General features: G+C 34.2%; 1 protein-coding gene across 1 annotated transcript in view; it reads right to left on the bottom strand.

The window, feature by feature from the left end:
- The window catches only part of CSMD1 (CUB and Sushi multiple domains 1), a 950,789-nt gene that overhangs the window by 40,670 nt on the left and 884,380 nt on the right, over positions 1-25,739 (bottom strand). The window contains 4 exon segments of the mRNA XM_040059570.2: positions 9,473-9,646; positions 12,974-13,147; positions 20,196-20,369; positions 23,352-23,546. Coding sequence (XP_039915504.1) covers positions 9,473-9,646; positions 12,974-13,147; positions 20,196-20,369; positions 23,352-23,546 — 717 coding nt within the window.

The raw sequence follows: 25,739 nt of genomic DNA, 5'->3' as shown, positions 1-25,739 counted from the left end.
ATCCTTAAACTTAATTTTCCCACATAAATGTATACACATTCCTAAACATTTGAATACACATCTGTATCAATGTGAACTAAAGAAAGCCAGCACTAGTTTTCTGGCATGAGGCCAGTAGGTGGTGGATCAGCCCATGCCACTGTGCCCTGCTACCCTCCAGAACAGGGTGAATTTCTCTGAACTGCTCATGAAGAATGAACTGTCCACACTAACCCCTGAGGCATGGTCCAAACATTTCCTGTGAATGTGCCATTTGATTCAAAGGAAAAAATCATCTAAATAAGTAGGAGGAATTCAGCTCCCATGCCAGGCTCTGTTTAATTTAAAAATACAGATAAATTTAATTTCAAACACAGAAGTGAATATTTCAAAATCTTTCTATTTGGACAAAACTATTTTTATGGTAATTTTATTTCCAAGCTCACAATTACACAATACCATTATTGTGATCGATCATATAAAAAAAAAAGAAGTCCAGGGTTGCATGGAATATTTTTACTGGTAGAGAACAGAATCCAGGTCTTCTTGGGACCTATATCCATGTCCTAATCAGTACCCCATCTTGCAATGAAACTAATTATCAAAAATAATTATGGCAAAATAATATATTTCCATTCCACTGATACCTAACTGTTTTAGCAACTACTCCTTCAAGAGCAGCTCTTCCCTTATATGATACAGATAAAAAAAGATGGAATTGTGCTTTATGGCTGTAACAATATATGCAAAATCCTGTGGAAAAATAACAATTACATTCCTCTGCCAATAGTCCAAATGTGAATTAATATCAGTTTATCAAAATATCTATAATATTTTAATATTTTTTTGTATAAGAAATTTTATCCCAGTACAAATGGGACTCCTTACTGTTCTTACAGAGATCAATAGTACTTATGCATGTCTAGTAGCCTGCATTTAATATCATCCAAGTTTGTTTTAGTTCAGGATTATAGCACTAAAATCTGAGCATACACAGCTTAAAAAGGACATACACTTTTACAGTAGAATTTCATTAATGAATATGGAAAACTAATGTAAATTTGCATGATGACAGATATTACTGAATTTTTCCAAAGCTATAGGACAAAATTCATAGTGCTTATCAGATAAGGTTCTTATGATGTCAAAAGAATCTTCCTCCATGTAATCTATATTTTTAGTTTATTTTCTGGCAGGATTTTTGGGTGGTTTTGCTTGGTGGTTTTAAGGGTTTTGGGTTTTGGGTGGGATTTTATTTATTTCGTTTGGGTTTGGGGTTTTTTGCTGTTATTGCTGTTTTGTCTGAGAATGAAGTTGCCGATGCTCTGGTATTCTCTTTGATGGAATGGGGAGGACAGTAGAGATCTACAGGCACAAACCTTTAAAAGAATGTGCCTTCCAGAGCCGTAATGTAGACAACTTGTTAATGCATCATAGACTATCAGTCACAGAAATCTCATCTGGGAGTTGTGGGAACTCCAGGATATCAGAAAGTACTATATTTTTTTTAACTATATTGAATGCTTATTTTATTTCTAAATCAAAGTGATAAACCGTTAAATACTTTACAGATAGAAATTATGTAAAGGAAAAAACAGTAAAATAGTGAAATGCAATTTTAGAATTTGTTCAAAAGAAAAACCAAAAGGTGTTTCTTTTTCACTGCAATTTAGAGAAAATCATTATTGAACTCAAATATGCACTAGATTAGTTGAAATAGAGCACTGAAAGTAATAGTTCAAATTATTTCCATTTTAATCTCAGAATAGTCTATTGAAACAGAAGAAAAATCTGATACATGTTGCATATTTCTCACATTTATTGAATGTTTTGTAGATTTATGAATATGATTCTTTTCAAATATTTTTCTCGCTTACTCAATTCTTTCCCTAGGTTTAATTTTTAACCAGCATTCACAAAAGCTGTCCCTTTTTAAAGTGAAGTTGATATTATTAACATATAAAGAAATGAAATATAACTGCTTCAAATTAAATCTTTGGTTTAATGGGTAATGGTGCCAAGTTTGCTTATGGAAGGTTGGTGTTGGAAATTAAAAGGAACTTTGATTCACGAAGATACACTGGCCCAAAGCTACCCAAAAGCAATTCTATCTGCACTATTCTTGCAAGTCTATAGGGAGAAGAGAAAAAGTTAATTCTCCATGCAGACCAGAAATATGGAATGCTCAAGGAATATATTGCAGTCCTGGAGTATCAATTTTTCTGTGTGATACAAAGGTTTTCACTCCAATACCAATTGTATCTGTTTATACAGCTTAGTGATGAATGAAACACAAATCAGTCACCAAATGCATAATTAAACATGTGCTCTGTGAACAAAATTCTTGCATACATGAAGTCTTATCAAATGATTATGCAAGAGAATACGATCCCTCAAGTTAAAAAGTAACCATAATTATGCCTGCAGTGCCACTTAAGATCAGCTGTCAGCTTTAAAATATATACACAAGAGTGCTGTTGCTAAGAAGGGCTGCAGTAAAGAGTATTCTAGAAAAGAATTTGAGTTGGCTGGCAGACTGAACTAAGTCAGTATTTTCCCCAGTTGCCTTCCACCCTGGGGACTCAATTGTAAATCAGAGTGAGAGCAGACGGAGATTACATTCTCTCAATGACACCTGTCAAGAGTTGCATGGGAAATGAATTCTGTCAGTCTTGGTTTAGTCTTCGGAGGAGAGCTGGAGAATACTCCAAGCCTGCCCCAATAACTTTGGAACCTCACACTGAGTAGATTCAAACCCTTGAGGACAAAGAAGTTAAAAGACCATGTCAGAGTCCTCTAGGCCATCTTTCTATTAAAAAGTTGAATGATCATCAAAAAGTACATAATTCACAGTATTTAGTTTCTTGTTCTCACTCTCTCTTTTTTTTTCTTTTTTTTTTTTCTTGACAGAAAAAAACTTAAGCTTCTTTTATAAATGTTCATATCTGCTCAACAGAATTTTTAAACATTTTTTATGTTAATAGTATTCTATTAATGTTTGTATCTAGAATATGTTTAGGGACTGACACTCTAAAGTGAATAAAGACTATTCTCACTCTGTTTTTATCACAAGTTTTTAAAAATGCAGTCTATAAAAAGAAAGAAAGAAAGCTCTGCTAACGAACGCATGATGACAAAATTGCCAGTAAATGGAATTTCAGTAAAGGTCAATGCAAAGTCAACAATAAACAAGAATGAAAACTTCTCACATTTTGCCAGGTATCACAATAGTAAATTGACCAGAAGATAAAATACTTACCTGTTATTTTTCTCTTGTGTTCTCTGTATGCAAAATTCGTTTTTGGGCATCTATGTACAACTAGCTTTTGTTAGACTAGTACAAACACTGGGATCATGATTAAAGTCTTCTTCTTCAGATTCTTTTTTAATCTGAGCATTGTTTTTCACCTGGATGAGGAACTCTTCAGTTTCCTCAAAGGTGTTTCTACTACCTTTTGAAGTGCCTTTGCCTGATCTCTAGGCTGGTTTCACTCCAGAAAGGGAATTCTCTGCCAGATCAGGTAAATATCTTAGACACCATTTGGTATCTGCCATGGCACCTCACCTCCTTATTTCGGAAGTTTACTCAAGCGCAAGTTTTCCTTCTGAAGAATGTCAACATGCTATCAATGTGAGCAGATTACGTACATCTGACATTCAAATATAAATAAGTCACAAAAAAGGCCTCTGACTTCAGAAAAAAAAAAAACTGAACAAAATGCATTTCTCAGTTTATACAGATCCTTGACTCTACCATAGACAGAAGACCGCTCAAATTCAGAGCTGCTTTATTTTTGGATGAGAAGAATGGGTTACCAGTCTCAATCTCTCCCACCTTTCTATCAGCTGCCATAAGAAAGGTTATTTTCCTTTTCAGTCAAAGAGTGGAACATATTACCACTGGTTCAAATGACATAGCCACTAAAGAGAGAACAATAAAATTAGAAATTCTTTGTATATACGGATTTCTGATAAGACATAAAAGCCTTATTTAACTTCTCAAGAATCTATGAGCAATGAGATAAAGAAAGTTAAATCTTTTAAGTTAGAAATTCAGCACAAATGCTGTATAAATAGAGACCCAAATTCTTTATTACTAACAAATAGCCTAGACTTACTGTTACAAACTGGTGAATGTGAGCTAACTCCGACCTTTGCAACTTTGCCAAATGGATCTTCCCATCAAAATGTTCCTGGTCTTAGGGAACATATTTCTAACAGGAGAAAAGCTCATAAATCTCATTTACAAAAAGATAAAAGGAATTCTGAAGGAAACAATCAAAGCAAAGGATATCCACTTTTCCTGGTACAGATTATGAATATGACTCTGCCTTGATACAGGTAGATACAGTGTGGTGTTTAATACAGCAGTTCTTGCTTCAAGCATAATATATGGAAAAATGACCTGCAGTGCAATCAGGAGTGCAGAGCCCTGATGAGACCATCTGATTCAGTTCTCAGTTTGGTGGTTAGGATTTATTATGAAAAGTAGAAAGTATGGAGATTGGCTTTCTGTGCTTCCAAAGACTAAATGGAAAGTGGTTCCAAACTGCTAATGGAAAAAAAAATCCAGTGAACATACTTGGGTTAGGATTTAATATAGTCATAACTACTTCTGAGGTAGCACATCCAGGTTGCCCCAAGCTCTACTCTGGCAGGTTTGCAGCAGAGAATAGAGATTTGGGTATTTTAATTTTTCTGATGCCACTTGGTTCCAATTTAAAGGCAAGTAAAACCAACTACTTGACATGCTCTTTATCAAATAAATAGAATTAAAGATAGAGTCCATGTGGAGAACTACAAATGATGGATTTAAAGTCATACTTCAGAGACTGTCACGTTCCAGAAAAGGTTATTGCCAATCTTCAGAAAATACTAAATACATTGAAAGGATTAAATATAAATTTTAAAACAGATATTAATGTTTAAATAATTTTAAAACATGGGGTTTCTATCTCACGAAGTACCTGAACATCACAATATGCCATTTTTTTACAGTGACAGAAGCAGTGGGAATACAATTTTCCTAGGGCATGTGTGTTTTAAGAATTACACTACCTCAGAACATATGCCCAAATCAAATACTGAAAAATATGTAGATTTTAAGAGATAAAAGGTTTTATTCCTGAGCCAAAACAGTTAACCAGAACAGACAAAAGTATTCTGGAGTAGGGAGAAATATTTCAAAGCAGTTCCATGCTTGCAGGGAATTTAGGATATGCAAACATATTAAAATCCTTTTTTTCATACAAGTTTTTATCATACGTCTCTTAAATAGAAAATATGATCTTTTGTGTTCATTACCTTTCTCTTAGCCAAAACCCGCATTTAATTTCCTTACTAAATTTCCTGTCACTGATTACTTAGTTAGCCTGCTATTGACACAACCGACAGAAGCAATGTATCATTGAAGAAAGGTGCCTAAGAGCTGCCACAGCTTTATTTTATGAAAATATCAAGGTTTCTTATGCATAAATAACAGCTCAGTTTAAACATAAATGAAATAAAATAAAACAAAATAAAGTAAAATAAAATGAATTAAATAAAATAAACTTCTGCAATAGCTTCAAGCAGCAAATTTTAATTTCCTGTACAGTCTCAGTCAAATGAAGCCAAGTTCATTATTGACTCAGGTGAACTCAACCAAAGTTTGAAAGAAAGGTCATATGCAAAATCTCAGTTGAATTAAATTATACAGGTTTGCCAGGAATCAATCCTTTCCCAGCAGGATATTTAAAGAGCTGGATTATTTACTTTCTTTGTAAACAAATTCATAATTTGTTGCTACCAATGAACTTTAAAATGAATGCTTTCCACCCATTAGATAAAAGACAATCTTAGAAGTAAAGTCTTACACCAGAAATAGTGCTATTACTTGCTTTAGGTAAGTTCTAATTGATTCATTGAGACCAAATTTGACATAGGAATATAGTTGGTGTATATATACAGTCTTTAGTTATAAACTGTATATAAGAGTACTTGAACTTGGAAGTGACAAGTAAATAGTTTGGCCAGGGCTTTGTCCAGTTAGGTTTTGAATAGCTATAAGAACAGAAAATCCACAATGTCTGGGAAACATATTCAGGTGTCTTGCCAGTCTTACATTTAAAAAGCTCTTTTCTTATGTTTGATTTTGTACGATGTGCATCGTGTACTTTCAGTGAGCACCAAGGAAACGTCATTCACTCTTTTTTACATTATCCCTTAGATAAGTATAAATGATAAGCAACATTCCCCTGAGCCTTCTCTCCCCTAAGCTGAACAACCCCAACTCTCAGTCTCTCCTCAAATCAGAGGTGAGCCATGAGAAAACTGTTTCTCTGAAGATATATTTAGGAAAGGGCAGAATACACCAGAGAGAGGAGGCCGCACACAGACACACACACACACAGTAGTGAGAAGTAAAAAAGAGAACACTGGGTTTAGAGGAGAAGGGAGTGCACGAGGGAGTAGATACCCTCTGCTGCCTTTGGAGAACACACACCAGAGAAGAGAAGATAAAGAGCAGCAGAGAAAAACTGCTATATACTAGCTGCAAGGTCAAACCACCACCTTAACCTGAAGTAAGAAACAATACCAATTATCAAGGCAATTACATTACAACACTTTAAATTCTCACATAATTGAAATAAGAATCCCCCACATTTCTAGATCAGAGATGCATGTATGGTACAGAATGGTACAGAACTACTCTAAAACAGATATACTTTAGCAGAAGTGGATATTGAATATTCCCTTTACAGTAAAACTAAATATCTTCTGGTGTGCAAATACATTTACAACAGTTATTGTTACTTTAGGCAGTAATATACTCCTATCCAGAAGGAGAGGTCTCTTGGACAAATTGCAAACTTTATTACAACTTTTTTTAGACCTTTCAAATTAGTTAAACTTGGTCACAGAGGTGAACAGCTACAGTGTTATTGTGATCAGCAGCAAAGTGCTCTGGCTTTTAGCAGGATGCACAGAGCAGGTGACGGAATTAGGTGGATCCTTGCAGTCCATGATGGAAGAGATACAAGACAGTCACTGAAAAATCGATGCTGCTATAGAGAATAAAATACTAAGTGAAAAGAAGAATGAAGCGAAGAAACACTGAGTGAATAGCAAGAATCCAGATTCACACCACCTGCATGAGAATAGACAAAACTGTCTCTCAGCTAGGAGAACTCTGGGCCACTCCATTCTGGCAGGAATTTACCATTCTTAAGTGAATGGAACTTGGCAGAGTTGCATTATAATACTCACTCCTTTCAGAAAACCAATCTCCCTAAACAAGATTTCAGACCATAAAATGGCCTGGATCAAACTCAAATTCATGAGAATAAATTTAAGAAGGAGAACAAAAGTAGACAGGAGAGACAACTGAAATAATGTTGTAGTAACTGTTCTTTTAAAAAAAATCTTCTCAGTCTTTGCATTGTTTTTCCTTGCTTTCATTTTGATTTGCTTTCCTTTTAATAAATAAAATGAAGTTCAATGCAGACAGCTGAGTAACTCAGCTTGTAAATGGGGTTGAACTTCAGTAAAGCTGTTCTATCTCTGCCTCTGACAGGCAAACAGAACAGTTTCTGATTGCATCTACAGTGATAAGTGAAAAAGTATGTGTTTCCAACAAATAACACCTTACTTAAATGCCTTACAGATGAGACAGATGGGTTTGTTCACTAAGGTCCAGCAAAAGGAAACAGTATAGAAGGGAAAAAATACATGAGCCTAAATAGGAAGACTTTGCTAATTCTTGTCTCTTTGTTCCAATAATTACATTGCTATGTTAGTTAACTCACTTGAATAAATTCTGATGGTAGTGACTGAGGGAATTGCCATCTCTTTATTGTTTTAATGAGAATGAAAGATCTAATTCCACATACACTGAGCCTGAAATTGCATCAGCTATCTCTGAAACATTTTGATGAGCTAATCACCAAAGATAATTATTATTCTTAGAAACACTTGTAATACAATAAGATTTTTAATAAATCAACAGGTGGAGATAATAAAGGTACAATAGTTGAAGTTAAGTTCTCATTATATGATTTTTAGTCGCAATGTTGTATCCTTAGAATGACTTTGCTGCCTGCAATTTCCTTTTGCTTACAAAAGACAAAACACAAAGTACAAAAAGCATAGTACTTACACTGTTTTAAGATTTTTCTAGTGAAAGAAAAGCTTAGTAACCATTGCATTTCTGGAGAAGTTTTTGTGTTCTATTTCTTTGCATGTTCCATAGCAGACATAACCATCAGATTCTTTCCAGACACTAAGCATTTTTAAATTTGTTTTTGGTTTACATATTTTTAAATTAACTCTGTTATTAACATTTATAAATGAACCCAAATAATCCCAGCTTTGACTATGACCACAAACAACATTTGTAAATTAGAACCTTTAAAATACATTTCCTTCCAGAGCCTTCACAAATCTCAAAAACTTTTCCCCAGGCCTTTGAGATCTTTCATTGTATGTTACATGATTTACCTCATGTCTTGCCTTTCACCTCTGTCAGTTTGCATCTATGATTTGGTAAGATATTCAGTCTGCTTCAGCAATTCAAAAGAAAATGTGTCACAATACCATTAAATATCAGTATCTTAACAGATTCAGCATTGAGAAAGCATGTACTATACCAGTAGAAGTTATTTTGGGGCATATAAGGTAAAAACACTTAACTAGTGTACAGATTTTAGGAGTCTGATCAAGGTATTGGTGGAACAGAGCAAAGATGAGATGTTAGCTCCATATTCTGCAACGCTAGCCGAAAGTTAAAGAATATAAATAAAAACGTTGGTCAAAAGTGGAAGTAACAAAAACAGGTTAATTCACAGAGTTTTAATCTTAGACACACTACTGGGATCTGGATAAGAATTTAATCTGAGAATTGTAGGTTGTGTTTTAAAATGCTTTTTTTCTTTGTCATTTCCTAATATGTACATTTGATTCTGATTTTCTCATAACACAAACCTTTGCTTCATTCTCATCTCTCAAACACGTCCATCATATGCATAGCACACCAGGAATTAAGCTCAGATGTTTTTGCAAAAAAACCCAAGCAGGATTAAATCTTATTTTATCTTTTTTTTTTTTTTTTTTTTTTTTTTTTGGCTAAGAAAAATCAGATTTCACACCTCTCAGGTATTGCTGGGGGAAAAGAAAATAATTTATAATGTTTTGATACATAAATATTCAATTTCATAATGATCATTTATGGAAACTGTACTAAATGTACCTAATTCAGGCTAGAGAGGCAACTGTGATCTATTGATGAGATATAACTCATCAAGTTCACATTATATGACTATAAAATAAGTACTGGTGATTGCAGTCTGAGAACTTTGAGATAAAATACTGAAAGGTCTAGGCTTCCCCAGTACTGAGCTGTAACATCAGTCTTGAGTGTAGAAATGCAGAAACTCGGATAATGGGGAGAATAAGTTCCTAAAGGACAGGCTTGTCAATTATATCCCAGTATTTTGAGGCAGGGTAAAACTCTTACCTCGGCAGTTGGGTAAAGGACTACTCCACTGCCCATTGCTTCGACACTGTGCTCGAGAAGTACCCTGAAGTAAGTATCCAGTGTTGCAGGTAAAATTTACCATATCGTTTAGATTGAACTCACTGCCATTAGTCATTCCATGAGCTGGATTCCCAGGATGTCCACATGTGATTGCTGTTAGAAGAAAAATTGGCAGGTTACCATCTAAGTGAAAGGTACTGATCCATGGAACCATTTGCAGGTTGGAGCTCTTCACATTTTGGGTTTTTGTTTTTTTTTTCCTTTCCCCTTCTGAATTAGTCCTTGACATTTATACAAGACATACAAGAAAAAGAATAGGATATATTTATTGAGAATTCTTAACTGCCAGGAGAAAAACCTTATATTTTCAATAAAACTTTTAGAACCTACTTTTTACCTTACGTTGAAATTTGTAATAAAAATAAATCTAAATCTGTATTTATATATCTATAAATATATGAATTTTCACACACATCTGATACGTATTAGACCTTTAAAAATGCATTTCAGTATTCCTACCAGTACAAATAAAGGAAAATATATTTTCCCAGCAAGCTTAAATGTGTAGTCGATCTAAACAAATGTGATGCACTACTTCAGAGTATTCTGGAGTTCTGAAAGCATTCCAGTTTCAAAGACCTTACACTGCTTTGCTGAAGTAGTGATACTTTTAATCTGATTTTCTTATGACTATAAAGAATTTATTTTTAAGAGTAAAGCTTTCCCATTATATATTACGTGTGTTGATTTTGCTAAAATAGAACTTATAAAATAAGCTTCTTATGGTCAAGCTTAAGTTTTCCATGTGATGCGATATTAAAATATTATAGAAAAAGATAGAAAAGCATAGATACTAACAATGTAAAATCAGAATATACTTATATACACAGGCACAAACATAGAACTTCTCAACTCTATGTTAGTGATGTTTATTGTACGTGAATAAATCACCCATACACTGGCTTATTTATTTATTTATTTACTTATTTATTTACTTATTTACTTAATTCTGCTGTGCTGTTACAAGGAACAAGGCAAAAAATCTTATTTCCTATTAACTCTCAATAAGGAGCAAGTGGAAAGACCTTTCAGAAAATACTTGGCTAAATTGTGGTGCAACTGGTTAACCAGTAAAGAGACGGGAAAAGACCTGTGTGTCACAAATTTTGCAAGATGAAGGAGGCTGACTTTTATATAAAATGAAGAATCATAACTAGTCCTGGGTGGGGAACTACAAGTTCTTCCTTACATATTATTTTTTAAGATTACAATGCCTGGTACTTTACAAATCTAAAAATCCTTTCAAAGTAAATTAAAAACATAAAAAGATGTGATCTTCTGCAAAAATCTCACAAAACAGAGACCAATTTGGGACAAATTTTCAGGGACACAGCCCCTAATGTCTTTGTAATATATCTACCATTGTTTTTGATCGACCTGAGATGGATGTTTTACAGTGGTGTGCTTTGTATCATTAGCTAGAAAGCTGCTGTTAACACTCCACTGTTTTGTTACTGCTGATTAGCACTGCACAGCACCACTGATGTCTCCCCAGCATTGCACCTTCCCACCAGTAGACTGGGAGTGATAACAACCTTGCAAGGGGCTATAACCAGGTCAGTTCACCAAAGGGATGACCAGAGGGATGTTCCATACCATAGGATGTTTACTGAGATAGGAAGGTTACGAGGAAGGAGGAGGAAAGGACAAGGGAGGGTGGCAGCGGGGAAGGAGGGCGGATATACGTTATTTACATGTATGTTTTGGGGCAACCACTACACATGCTGAAGCCCTCTTTCCTGGGAAGTGGCCAGTCATTGCTTGTTCATGGGAAGTAGAAAATGCAAATCTTTATTTTCTTCGCTTGCAAGTGCAACCATTCCCTTTTGGTTTAGTAAGCTGCCATCTTATTTTTGTCCTCTGCCTTTCTGAGGAGGGGAGTGAGAGTAGCTGGGTGGCCACCTGGCATCCAGCCAAGGTCAACCCATCACAGCCGTATTTGTAGTTCAGGTTCCACAATACTTAGGAGAATATTTCAGTAGAACATATTTCTAGAATTGATGAACAGTATGTTTTCACTTTACATCTCAGAAATAAGAGTCTCATTTGTATGGGAATTTCTTAAACAAATTATCCAGAGGAGGAAAATCCCCTAAAGTTTGGATGCTGACAAAAACCAAATCATCTTGAATGACTTTTTAGCATGGCAGCATTCTAAGCATAAGAAAACCATGGTGTAATGGAAATCATTAGGCAAACTCTAATAACAGCAACTGATGCAGGTTCTTCTCGTAACAGTAATGTTAACATCCATTTAGGATAGGATTTAGCCTCCTGCCCCTCCCGTGCTTCCCCAGCTTTGTCCCTTTCTTTTGAAGGGATTTTATTCACTGCACCATCAAATGAATGCACTAATAGTAACAATGTTAGTTGTGACGTTTTTCCTTTGATGAATATAAATCACTTGAAGATATAAATAGGATTTTAAAAGGACAATGACACTTGGCAAATATTTCCTGCCACTGTATACAAGTAAAAATTTTTATTTTACCCTAAGAAAAAAAAATGCTGAACATTTAGAAATCTAATATGTATTGAACAGAAAAGCTGACTATCTCAGTGACTCTCTCTGTGTAGACAATACCCCTGTCTGAATTGAATCTTAAAAAATGCAACACTGAAATAGTTGATATAAATCCTCCATTAAAAATAAAAAAAATGGGGCTCTTTAATAAAATTAAATTAGAAGGAAATAAAATCAACTACATAATAAAGTAATAAAATAAAAAACAGATAAATTGGACCTTACTGATTAAATCACTGATGGTTCCAAAAATTTCAGATAATCTGCCACACAAATAAAGAAGCAATTAAGAAGGAAAGTTTCCACAATTCTAACTCTTAATTATGGGATGTTCATAAACAGGTGAATTAAGAAAACATTAAAGGCTATAAAAAAGTTAAAATATTTTGTAACAGATGTAGTATAATCCAATGCCATGTCTTGGCTTGCATTGGTAAGTCAACTTCAGATCAATTTCAAAAAACGGGCAGTCACCATCAAAACTGCAGATTAACACTAGTCCAGCTTTGTCCTCCAAACAGTGAAAATATACAAAGGAATTTTTCACTCTTGGTGAAAAAAATAGGGGAGAGGCTCAGCAAGTCCATACTTGATGTAACAAGTATACCTGGACAAAGAAAAAGCGATAGACCAAGTTACACAGTTTCAGCCTGCTATTCAAACCTCTTCAGTGTCTATGCCATCCTGTTTCTGAAAAAACAGAAATCAGGAGTTACTGAAAATATTAACAAGTCCATACTAGGTGAGAAACTGGATCATAACAATCTTCATAATTGACAATAGGTCCAATAAATATCTGATCTGTGCCCAAATACTTTGAACGTCCAATCCACTGTTGATATTCAATTATGTTTAAAATAGTAGCAACATTTCAATGACAAATTAATTGTACTTACGGACACAAACAGGTGTTTGTCCAGACCACTTGTGATCCTGTAGGCAAATTCTGACAGATGTACCAACGAGTCGAAAGCCAGGATTACACTGATAGACTACAGTGTCACGATAACTGAAACCATCTCCACTAATATGACCATTTACAATTGGGTCTGGAGAGCCACAGTGACCGGCTACAATAAAAGAACCAAAATGCATATTTTGATAAGACTTGCCAAAATCTACGAGTAAACATCCCAAAATTTCAACTTGCCTTTCAATAAACAATGCAGAGTCAAATACTGCACTGTGCAGGAAAAAATTCCAGGTATAAAACCTACAGATGATATTTCTTCTACTTCTTTGAAGGAGAAAATATGAATTAGAGAAATGAGAATTCTATTATGAAATAATAGTACGGGTTTGAGAGTTAAAGACCTCACACTTCGGTGAGGAAAAAGACAACCTTATTAAGGCACTTCACTGTAATAAAAAGTAGAAGTCGGGTATTTTTGTTGGCACTGACCAAATTACAAAGCAATATAAAGAAGAGCTTACTATAGTTTTGATACAAATATGAATTTATATAAGCATTTTCCAGACAGAAGGCATGAACAAGAAGAAATGTCTGCCAGTACTGTTTCTTCCTTATTTCAGCTGTTAAAACATTACAGAATCCATTATTCCAGGATAATAGCAGTCTTGGCAGTGAGGAAGCCAAGTAATGATTTAATTCTTTCTGTATTCTTCATTCTGCTTGAAAACAGAGTTGCTGAGCAAAAAACTATTTCTCTTTAGTGATTAAAGAGGAGAAAAAAGGTGGTTTTACTTTTTTTTTTTTTTTTTTTTTTTTTTTTTTTTTTTTTTTTTAAATTGTGGTGACGCTGATTAATTGCAACTGCAGCAATTTCATCTGAAACTGCGTTAAGTCCTCATTTTGAAAGGTGAGGACTGGGACCTAAGGCTCAAGACTGCAGCTACAATGGTTGTGTGTGTGTGATCGCTTGTTTCAGGCTGTATCCATCAATAGCAACTTGTTTGTTACTTTTCTTCAGCATCCAGTCTACTTTATAATAAAGCTCCTTTATTATGCTAGACATTATATTTCATTCACACCAAATGGCTCCTCTAAAACACTAGAAGGATAAAACATACACCACTTGATTAGGTTTTTCATACATGCAGGATTATTATAAAAATCCTAATTGTAGGATTGCTGATGCTTCTAAGAAAACATTGTGGTATTATTCTGCAAATTTGAGGGAGAAAGGATGAATGCAATCTTTTCACTAGTTATACAGCTACTTTTCCTCTTATAACAGGGAATATGGCAGCAGAGGACATTGAAAGCATATTTTTCTCCTTGAAATATGTCACGGAATAATTTATCTTATTGTTCTCAGTCCAAATTAGTAATATGATCCCTTTTATCCTTCTCTCTCCTCCAGCCTCACTCAGACTCTCCTTGTCTAAAAGATACTTCAGCCCCTGGCCCCTTAATGGGTCCTTCCCCTGAACTTGTTTCATTTTGCAATATCTCCCTTGAATGGTGGAGGACACAAAAACTACACATGATTTTCCACATGAGTGCTGAAGAGGAAATAATAACCATGACCTGCTGACTACAGTGGTGCTCACACACTCCAGTCTGTGATATTTTTACTGCAAGGCCACACTTTTAACTCTTAGTTAGCCTCTCCATTCAGTCACCTGGGTGCTTTCTGTAAAGCTTGTTTTTATCCAGTCAGTTCCAAGAGTAGACAAAAATGGCATTATTCAAGGCAACATGCAGGATTCTGTATTTGTCTTTCCTGAACTTTATGAGCTTCCTGTTGGCCCGTTCCTCCAGATTCTAAGGGTCCCTCTGTCTAGAAGTACTACTAGCAGTACTACAATCCACACATCAACCATTCTTCCATCATTTCATGTCACCCCCAAACTTGCTGCAGCTGCATCTCAATTTTTTATCTAAGTGAATGACAGAAGCTGGATAGTCTGGGCCTTTGTGTTCATCCCAGTATCCACTGGCTCCTAGTCACACTTTGAATCAAGGAACAATACCATTAGAGTTTGCTGGCTCAATTATTTTGCCATTCATTTTGCAGTCCCCCAGTCTAGTCCCTGTCTTCTTAATTTGGCTACAAGGATACAAGGGGAGACTGTTTCAAAAGTTTTGCTACACCATAAAGTGAAAGACATCTACAGCTGAATTCTGCATCTCACGAGACAGTCACTGTAATAGGCAGTAAGATTATCAAGGTTTGCTTTTGATTCTTCCATCCTGTCTGTTCCCAATTATCTTCTTATTTTCCCTATGCTAGAAATTAGTTCCAAATATTTTGTCCCTGTTTTTGTCCAGGGAGTGAGGTAAAATAGAAAGGAATATGTTTGGGTTTTTAAAATTTTCTAGAGCTAAATAGTGAAGAATTGCAAAGCAGTAGTTGCATAGATGACAGAGTACCCCATGGAATTTTAAGAAGAAAGATAGATGAAATGCGCCACCTGGAATAAAGAAAAATATTATGCACTTTCTCTTAAATGGGGATTTAACAAGTTGCTGGACTTATTATGTGAGCCATTTCATTTACAGATCATTCCACCTACTGTATTTAATGATTTTTCAGGGATTTTTGACTCATTTAAATTAACTATTCCAACATATCAAGAACGGAAAGCGCACTGAAATGACACAAAATGTATGTAATTTTCTCATCAACTAAAATTAAAGAAAATTAGGAAGGATGTGAGGGGATTTTTTAGTAAAATATGCCCTCAATAATTTAGAAAATTGTTTGTATGCATCAAGGTTGGTTCAGCAGTTTTATTCCAAAACACCTGGAAAGCAAGGTACAAATGATTCTATTTTATTTTAACAAGAATTTCAAATATAAGCCAATGTCATAACATTATACTGCAATTTACTTGTGAATTATCAATTAAAGGATTAGATATTTTTTCACAAAGTCCACAGCAGCATATTTTCATATTGATATATCTAAGGTATTATATATATCATAATTATAAGACAGAATGGAGTAGATTATATTTAACTTTAGATTTTAAGTATGTCCTTGACTTGTTTATGTATAATTTTGCACCTGAAAGGCATAAAAACACAGGGAAAACACACTGATCCATAATTAACTGCCACTGATTTTGCAGATAGAGTTAGGCAAATTTAAATGCTTCCAATTTGCCCTATGCCCCATATTAACCTCTGGTCAGCCAAATACATAAAGCATGCATAAAACCACAGGTTTTGAGACTTATAGTTGCAAACATTCTTGGCAGGAAAAAAGGGAAAGAGATATTATCAGTGGTGTCAGTAAGTGAGTGAAATTGAAAATTTTGCCTAACAATTCATACTTACTCTTGTACAACTAATAAAAAAAATACATGTAATCTTAAGAAACTGAAGACTTAGGTCTTATATTCAGCTTTAGACTCGTTAACCACAGTCCTTGATTTTAGCTTTCTTTCAAGACAAATAATAAGGAATTGACAAATCCTTTCCTAAGATACAGAAATTAGTGTACTCATTTAACCCAAAATCATCAATTAATTTGACACATATCAGTGGGTAACATAAATTGATATCTCTTTCTATCTATAGGTGTCTTGAATTATATTCATGTAGGTACAGTGTAGATAAAAAGCATTTCTAACAAATTATAATTCCTTTGAAATGGAAAGGCCCATTCAGAGCTCCCTGGGTGTCTGCCTTCTGATTTTCACAGGCTTCAGGTAAATCTTAAAAGCACCTCTGAAATAAATTGGGGTCATGTTGTCCTTGAAATTTAGGAATATTCAACTAGTAGTATTCACATCATCTAGGTTTAAAATTTAGGAATTTACCTTTCCTGAATTGCTCTCTGGAGGAGCCTACATAGTTCCATTGACCTTGAATTGTATTCTTAATTGCATCTATGTTAAGTATCTGAAGAACAGGGTATTAATATTCTTAAAGTGAAAGAGTATTATAAGTGAGACAGGAAGGGGCTTAGTAGCAGAAATAAAATTTTCTGCAGCATGCATGGGGTAACTCAAATTTAAACTTTCACACTCAAAGTTGTGTACTATTTTTAGCATTATAGAGCCTGTCTGATTTTGAAATAGCAAACACTAAGTAGTGGTTAACCTGCCAGCTCTAAATGTGATATTTTTCATCTGGTGAGGTAGATCCATGCATTTAACAGTTCTAAGCATAGGGCTTCATTCAACAACAAAATTGATCAAATAGGTACTAAAGTTCATCTAAGATTTTAGAAAAGGAATTGGGAAGTATCATAAAGCAAGCAGTGCTTTTACTACAGTAGTAGTTACTGCAAGAGGTCCTGTGATCATTACAAGTAGGAATAGATCTGTAAAAATAATTTAAAATGCAGAATAGTCAGGTGGGGAAAAAATAAAAAAGTTATTAGCTATAATGAGATAATACTAATTGATACTAATTTCAATGGGAATTTGTAAAAAAAACTGAATTAGACAAAATCCAACCCCAAATTACTCCTGGAGAAGAAAAGGAAGACTTCATATAAATTAAAGCTGCATATAGACACAGTCTTTCCAAATATGAGATCTAATAAAATAATTAACTGTTTCCCAAGGAGTTAAAAGATTCACCAGGTATCATTTCTAAACTGACTTTCAGAATAATGTGGTATTGTTCTATGTATGTAATATAACGATTGATTTATATATATATATATACATATGCAAGTCCTGTACTGAAAATTATTTTCCATCTCTACACTATTTGAATCTAAACTCATGACTACAATAGACAGTTAATCTTCTGGGATGTTCTGTGTAAACATTATTTCTCAATAGTCAGAATAGAAGAAAAGATGTCTTTTCTAGCCTTTCATGGGAAAGAGTGATTTATAATACAAACAGAATCCATTGAGATTTGTGTATTGTTTAGTCTGTGTATTTTGGAAGCAAAATTATCCTGCATATAGCCTTTCAAAAAAGAAAAGTAGAACATAAGTACTAAATACTGTTATTATTGATCAGATTATGAAGTAGTGTTTCAGGATATTCAAAATGAATTAATAGTAATTCATATTTTTATGCTTAATTCATTATATGTAAATATCAGGCAATACCCTGGCAATGTGTGGTACAACACACTGGAAAACCTACAGGGATAATTGCTTTCTTTTTTTTGCAATAGAGTTTGCATGTCTGGAACAGAAGAAATAGCTGTGGGAAACACTCTTACACATACAAGTTTCGGGCTGTTGGATCTTCACAGCTGTAGTTCCAATGTATTTAAATTTCAGTCAGCCTCAGCCCAGGAATATAATCTGATGCCAACAGATGTGTGATGTGTATTTAGATACAAACCTTGTGTACACATCCACTGTGGAACTGATGAACTTATGCATGTGAAAAAGTAATGCTGAATCATAGCATTCCCCTAAGCAGCACCTCAGTGCAATTTTTTCCCTAGGTAAAAAAAGGTTTATTATATTTCTTTACTGTTCTAAATATCAAAAGAAGTAGCAATTAGTGTACTCTGCTTATACCTCTATCCTATGCTTATGCTATCCTGTGCTTATTTGCTGCATCAAAATTACATCTTTCTTAATACAATATTTTTCAAATTGAACAATAACATGCGAAAATATATCAACCCAGAGAAGTGTTCTTCATTTTCACAAAATTTGCCAGAAACAACTGCATCTTGCTGGGAAATTACTAATAATGGCACTTAGAAATTAGGTTAGTTCTATGAGACAATCTTCACTACTTTTGAACAGTCTGTCTTGAGAGAACAAACTATATTCAAAAAAATTGAACTACAAACACTCCTGTTGGAAAATGAAGGAGTCAATCAGGATTGCATAATAAAAGGCTATAAAATCTTATTTCTGATCTGAATTACATGTTTATGTGCTACTTTTTTTCTGATAACATTCTGTCTAAATTTTTGTTTCAGCTGCAGCACAGTATCTGTGAGACATTGAGATGTTAATGGTTAATGACGCAAACATTGTTAACATTGTTAACATAGGACTTCGCCCATTATGGTGAACTGTATGAAGAAGCCATTGCTTATGTGCAGTCACCAAACCTTCCCCCGACACCAAATAAGCCCCTGCAAATTCCTGGAAATCTGGACATAAAGTTAAGCCGCCTGATGGGAGCTTGAGACAAGATAAAGGTGGTTCTATTGCCTAATTATCTCAGGTCTAAGAAGTAAATAAGCTTGGAGAGAGGAATATATCCATGAGGAAAGCAAACGCAACAGCTGTGTGAAAAATCAGCTCTGTCTGGATCCAGAACAGGGAGGTCATAGCCTACAGACTCATTTCTGAGGCCTTCCACCAGGACACTGCACGTGATCCACAGTATTGCAACAGATCCCCTGTAAAACTCACCCATCACCCAGGAGAATTGCTTGGACATTCCCATGTATACCCGAATATAAAGATAAGCATGGAATGCTTTGTGTTCTGCTAAAATGACATAGTGAGGCAGTAGAGAAGAAAGGTGCTTTTTGTGTGAGGTTGAGCACTGAAGAGGAAAGCAGAATTCCTCCTTTCCTGATAACCACAGAGTACATTCAACGACAAGGCAAGAATAAAATCTGCAAAATTAGGGCAGACAAAGCAAATAACAGATTCCAGAAATAAATATCCTGATCACAACCATAAACCCACAGGTGAGCCTCAAATGTTATTCAAAAAAACCACCGTTTTTCTTATGTCTGTATTAGGAGTGTGAACCAATATGGGTGGATCTCAAGAGAGCAAGAGTTGGGGTGAGAATTAATACCCAAACTGGATAAATTTCAGAGTCTGAAAAAGTCTTGGTTTTTGTTCACTTTTGACTGCCTCCTGTCTGCTTCCCCTGACCGAATGGTCAATATGCTGAGTGCTCAATTGTATTTGGAATGCATCAGGAATAGTCCTAATTGAAGATTATCTTGAAGCTTAGATTCATCATACACCCTGCTCCACAAAGAAAAATGCTTTGAATGTGGGTGATTATTTAAGTCACTTAAAAATCATACTGGTTTGAAAAGCATTACAACATTAAAAGTAATTTAATTTCTAATGAAATTATATATGCTAGTAGAATAGCACAAAATTATATTCAGTACACCATATTTTCATATTTAAGGTACCTTAATTTTTCATTGATTCAAAAATATTGCTTGACAAGAGCTGAATTCCAGTTATTGATATTGTTTCAGACAAAACAAAACAAAGAACAGAAATTTGGGGGTTTTACCCAGGCATTGTGTTTCAGTACCGCTCCAGAGACCATTTGCCAAGCACTCTCTCACATGAGAACCAACTAATGTGTATCCTGTGTTACAAGTGAATATTGCAGTAGCTCCATACACTGTTAAGGTTCCAATCTTATTTCCATTTGGTGGAGATGGAAGACCACCACAGGAGATAACTAGGAAAAAAATTAAAAAAAAAAAAAAAAAAAGAGAGAGAGAAGAAAAGAAACAGAACATACTGAAATAAGAAAATGCTTTTTATATTTTTTTTTTACTGGAAGACAATACATCACCTCATGTTTTCTTAAGAAGTAAATGCAATAGGAATAAATACAAGAGTTGTATTCCATAGAAAAAGGTTTAAATTTATGCTTGATTTGGCAACATCTGTCCTAAATCTAAAAATTTCTTTGGGATACCTGCATATCTTGACAGCAGCCAAAACATATTTCTCCTTCTGAAACAAGGGAATTACATGAATTCCTGAGAAGGTTGTGGCTATATTCCATATGTGCATATCCATGGCTACTCCTCAAATACACTTTCCCTAGCTATTTTAAGTGTTGTATCAGTTTAACGGTATTATAAATATTTTTAACATTTAGTATTCTGAATTGTTATAAACTATCTTTTTTCTTATTTCACACTACTATACATAGGCATAGAGCATATATGATAGTCTGCTTGCTAAAACAATAAATCATCTAGTTTTACCAAAGACTAAGTTTGACCAATTAACACAGAAACTTTCTGTAACATCAGCTGCAATGTACAGCTCTTGCACATCACATGAAAAATTGTCTTTCAAGAATGTATCAAACTCTAATTTAATTAAAACCATTCTGTCATTTGTTTGTTTCTAGAAGAATATATCAATAATATTGCAATTTAAGATGCAGACCAATGTCTTCAAGAGCTTCAATTGTTTTTATGTTAGTATAAATCATATGTTTACTTTCAATAGCATCTTGATCATTAAATTTCCTACTTGAAATCCCAAGGCCACTTATATATTTTAAAATGCTTGCCATAGAAAATAGCATGGAATTGGTTAGAATTTGGATAAAATCAAGTACCAGCTACCGTGCCATTAACCTACTCAGTCATAATCAGAAAATATATGATTGTAATTTCTTATGTATATAATCTCCCCAGAGACGAGTAAGACTCATTTGGACTACAATCAAGTTACATTATTGTAATCTGTGGATTAGTCTAACGTTACAATTTATAATTTTAATGCTGAATAGTAATTGCATTTATGTTAAAAATAAATAAATAAAACTCTATTTGAAGAGTGTGACTCATAAGAATGAATTGTTCTAAACATATTACAAAGGTTTTATTTGCTTTAATTAAATTACAGTTAAAAATACATATACTACATGAATAATGATCTGTATTGTGATTTTTAGGCATCTTTTCAGCATATTAAAAAAAAAAAAAAATTGCTAATTAGATTTCTCTTAATCCAGAATGACTTCTAATTTAAACTTTTGCAATTCCTTTAGAGATACTATGGACAATTAGACAATGATAAATAGAATCTAAACTCTTTATCATCAATGTTTCAATTAGCTTTCCTCCTGCTTCAGAAAAATAACCAAGAAGAATATATATTTATCTATGTAATCTACCCTTAGCTTTTGAATGACATAGGGAGAGTAACCTGTAGACACCACAAAAATACTCTGCAGTGAGTTTCTGAATCTTAACGATCCATGTCTGTGGCTTGTCTCTCACTGAGCTCCTGGCTCCGTTCCCACCCCGGCTAGCTTGAGAGACAAACCACAGTTAGGATTTTCCCTCAGGGTCCTAAAAGCCAGGAGGCAGCCGAGAACCTTTTCCTTAGCAGAGAGAGCGGGGCCCCATTGATGGCAAAGGAAGGTCTGCACTTGATCCAGGGAGAAACCAGGGCTTTATTCAGTCTTTCTTCTGCGGTCCTGCCCCAGCCTGGGTCAGGAGCCCCGACCTACTCCCCGAACCAAGAAACTGGACCACATGTCATTTCGGCTTATATGCAGGGAAGGGGCTAAAGGCGGGGAAAAGCCAATACCCAAGCAGGGATAAGGTGAGAGTGGAACAGGGTTGGATTACATTCCAGGAAAGGAGCAATGTGGGAGATGGGCAGGGACAAACTTTGGGATAATACATTTTCCAGGGGAACAGGGTGGGTATGGAACAAACTATTGTAAAACCCTATATAAAAATGAAATACAATATGAAACCAAATAATACATAGCAACACATGTCCAATGGAAATATTAGTGAATACCTCTTGGGGGATGAAGTTTGCTATAATTAAATCCTAATCAGTCCTCTATCAGAGGGCAAAATAATGTACCTTTCTAAAAAACTAACTAATATCTCTTCAATCAGCAACTCCCTGTGTTTCTCTAATACTTTTCTTTTGGTTAACTGCATCTGATGTGGATCACCCCATTTCCTACTCACATAAAATATATGTAATTTTAGAGGGTGGGCAAGAACTATCTTTTCAAAGACTTGTCAGAAGCTGAACAGTAGCTGCATATTAGGCAGCATGTCAAAACTACATTTTTTAGTCTGTGTGCACAAAAAGAAAGGGACACAATTGCAATTAACAGAATTTTGAAAATAACATATTATAAAAGAAAAAAATATGGTTTGGGAAATTAATTAAGACTTTGACACTATAACCCTTGAAATCTGTATGATTCCACTGACATTGCTAAGGTTCTCTAAAACTTTAAATATCCAAAGTCGGGGTGATATAATTTATGGCATTTTTGTATGAAGACACTATAAAAGCTCATGAATGTTTCTCCAAAAATACAGTTTTAATGCTTCACCCAAGAAGTCAAAAAACAATATCATCTTCTAATCTAATTCTATTCTGGAATTTTCTAAAGTAATAACATTCTCTCCTAGTATTTTCTGCATACTTATGCATCACCTAGTAGAATAAATACAGATTGATTTCTTGATGCTACTCCATTGGCTCTTGTACGAAACATATTGTACTTTACACATAAAGAGTGGGAATAAATTAAGGTAATGAAAATTTCACTTTCTTATTGGAATGTGGGAGCAAAATAGCTTATTAAACTCTTATTTTATAAAAGAAAATATATGTATTACAAAGCATAGGATATTCTGTAAACAAATATGTTCCTTACCCTTACAAGTTGGCCTTTCATTGCCTACACTCCAGGTTCCATTAGTCCTGCACTGTATGAGTCTTCGACCCAATAAATAATATCCAGGACTGCAGCTGAGCATGACTTGAGCTCCATACTCATTCAGTGACCCAGAAACCAGTCTCCAGACAACATGTTCTGACAGAAGAGTCTCTATGCTGGGGCAGGTTACAGCTGTGAAGAAAGGACATGTACATATAAGCATTCTGCCCTTAAATTTCTTTATAGGTGTATGTCTTGCCTTACTGGTAGATTTTTCACAATCTAAGACTTAGAATTACATAGTAATTTTGGAAATACATGTTCTAAGAAAAATAATTATCATACAGTGAGTATTACAAATTGAACTGGAGTTCGTAGTATATTTTCGTTTAGTAGATGTAGGACATACAGTTATGCTCTCTAATGAGATTTATTCAGAGATTTCAGACAAAATACATCACAGATTATGGTGGATGTAAAAGGGAAAGCAAATATTGCTATGTAATATTTGCAAAGCTTGAAATTCTTAAAAGAGGTTGTCTTAAAAGCTGCTAGCACACATTGAAATGCTCATTACTTTAAAACCATGAAAATTATTTTATTCCAGTTTAGAAGACCTTAAAAAAAAAAATGATGATATTTAGGAAGATTTTTTTTTCGAGTTATTTCAGTTCTCTTGTTTTTAGTATTTCATATTTTGTTAGAGAATGCAATTACTGACAATAGAGAAGTATAGTTTCTTTTCTCTTTCAGTTTCAATTTGATGCTCTGCAATTTAAGTCAAAAGACTGCTTACAGTATTTATGATATTGACGTGAATTCTATCTTAATGTACCTATGACTGCCTACAGACCAGCATTATGAAAATATTTATGACTATTTAAAATAGTTATCCTTTACCATGTTATTCAGAATTTCCCTACTATAGAATAAGTCTGGGTGAATTACTGACTGTTTATGTCACTAAGTGAGATTGATTAAGTGAATACTTTAGAAAAAACTACTACCACAGAAAGAGTTGAAAAAAGCTCTAATTTCCAAGGAAAATAACCAACCAACAACAACAACAAGTAGCAGAAATTTTGTTTCTTTATCTGTTGCTCAGTAGAAGACAAAAGCATTAGGAGGAAGTGTGTAAAAATCCCAAATGAAGAAATAGTAAGAGTCTGGTTCTCATTTATGCTACAATAAATTCATACCTTCCACCAGGAAAAATACTAACAAGCTGGCAAAATAAATACATAAATAAATAATTATATATTCTGTAGACCTTACACTGCCTGAGAGGTATAAAGAGTTTTTTATCACAAGTATGAATGTGTGATGGAAGAGACTAGTTCAGGCAATCACTGAACTAAAAGGAAAGTGACAGAATCAAAATTCCTGCAACAAATTAGGCGTTAATGCTATAATTATATACCTACATTTTCCAATAGTTATCTTACCCATAGTAAATTTTGGCATCCAGGAAAATCAGAACTGAACACAGCATATCTATGAAGATGTGTAAGTATTTATAAAGGAGAAATAATTTGAAGATCTTCCAAATGACAGATTATAACGTTACATTGAGTTGAAATTGTAGAAAATTTTCTTAGATTTTTTAAAAATATATCTTGAGAAGGATTGCCAGTGTACAATCACTTTGAAACTTAATAGGTCTTCACTTTGGCCTTTAAAATAATATTTTGACTGCTGAAGAATGGCATCCTGGGTTAATAGAGAACTTCCTACCTCCTAATTTAATTTATTTTGGTATCGATACTAAACTGTGTTTTATACCTATCGAAAGATTAGGAACTCTCAACCAAGAAACATTTTTTTGTACTTGTTAAATAAAATATGCATGTTGAAGAACTCTACTTAACACCTTGTAGTGAAAATCCAATAAGTCTTTCAGAAAACAAAATATATTCTAAACAGGAACTTAATGCCTATCAATTTTAACATTTTTATCACTCCCCCTTCCAAGATATACTTTTATTGATTCTTTCAAATGTGAAAACAAGCTTCTTATTTAGTCCAATAGCAAAAATTTTAGTCTTAGACATAGGACATTTCAAGACAAGTTCAGCTATCTCAGAATATGCATATATTTCAGAATATGCAAATATGCTGCACAGATGTTACCTCTACATAGTGACGTCAGTATGCAACTTATTCTTTCTTTCTCTATAGCTATACTTAGATTTGCAAGCACACTTTATAAACAACTATCAGATTGTAATGTGTTAATATGCAATTTTCAATTCAAGATGTTCCTCAATACAGAATATATTTCTAGGCTGTGGTGATGTAATCAACTAAACCTGCTCCCTGAAAAAATTTAATTTTACAGGGACTGATTTTGATTTATTAAATTCCTCATCTTTCAAGAAACAAAAA

This window comes from Hirundo rustica, chromosome 3 (assembly GCF_015227805.2).
Source record: "Hirundo rustica isolate bHirRus1 chromosome 3, bHirRus1.pri.v3, whole genome shotgun sequence".
NCBI lineage: Eukaryota > Metazoa > Chordata > Aves > Passeriformes > Hirundinidae > Hirundo > Hirundo rustica.
The sequence above is the reverse complement of the archived record's forward strand: the minus strand, read 5'-3'. Positions and strand labels throughout refer to the sequence as shown.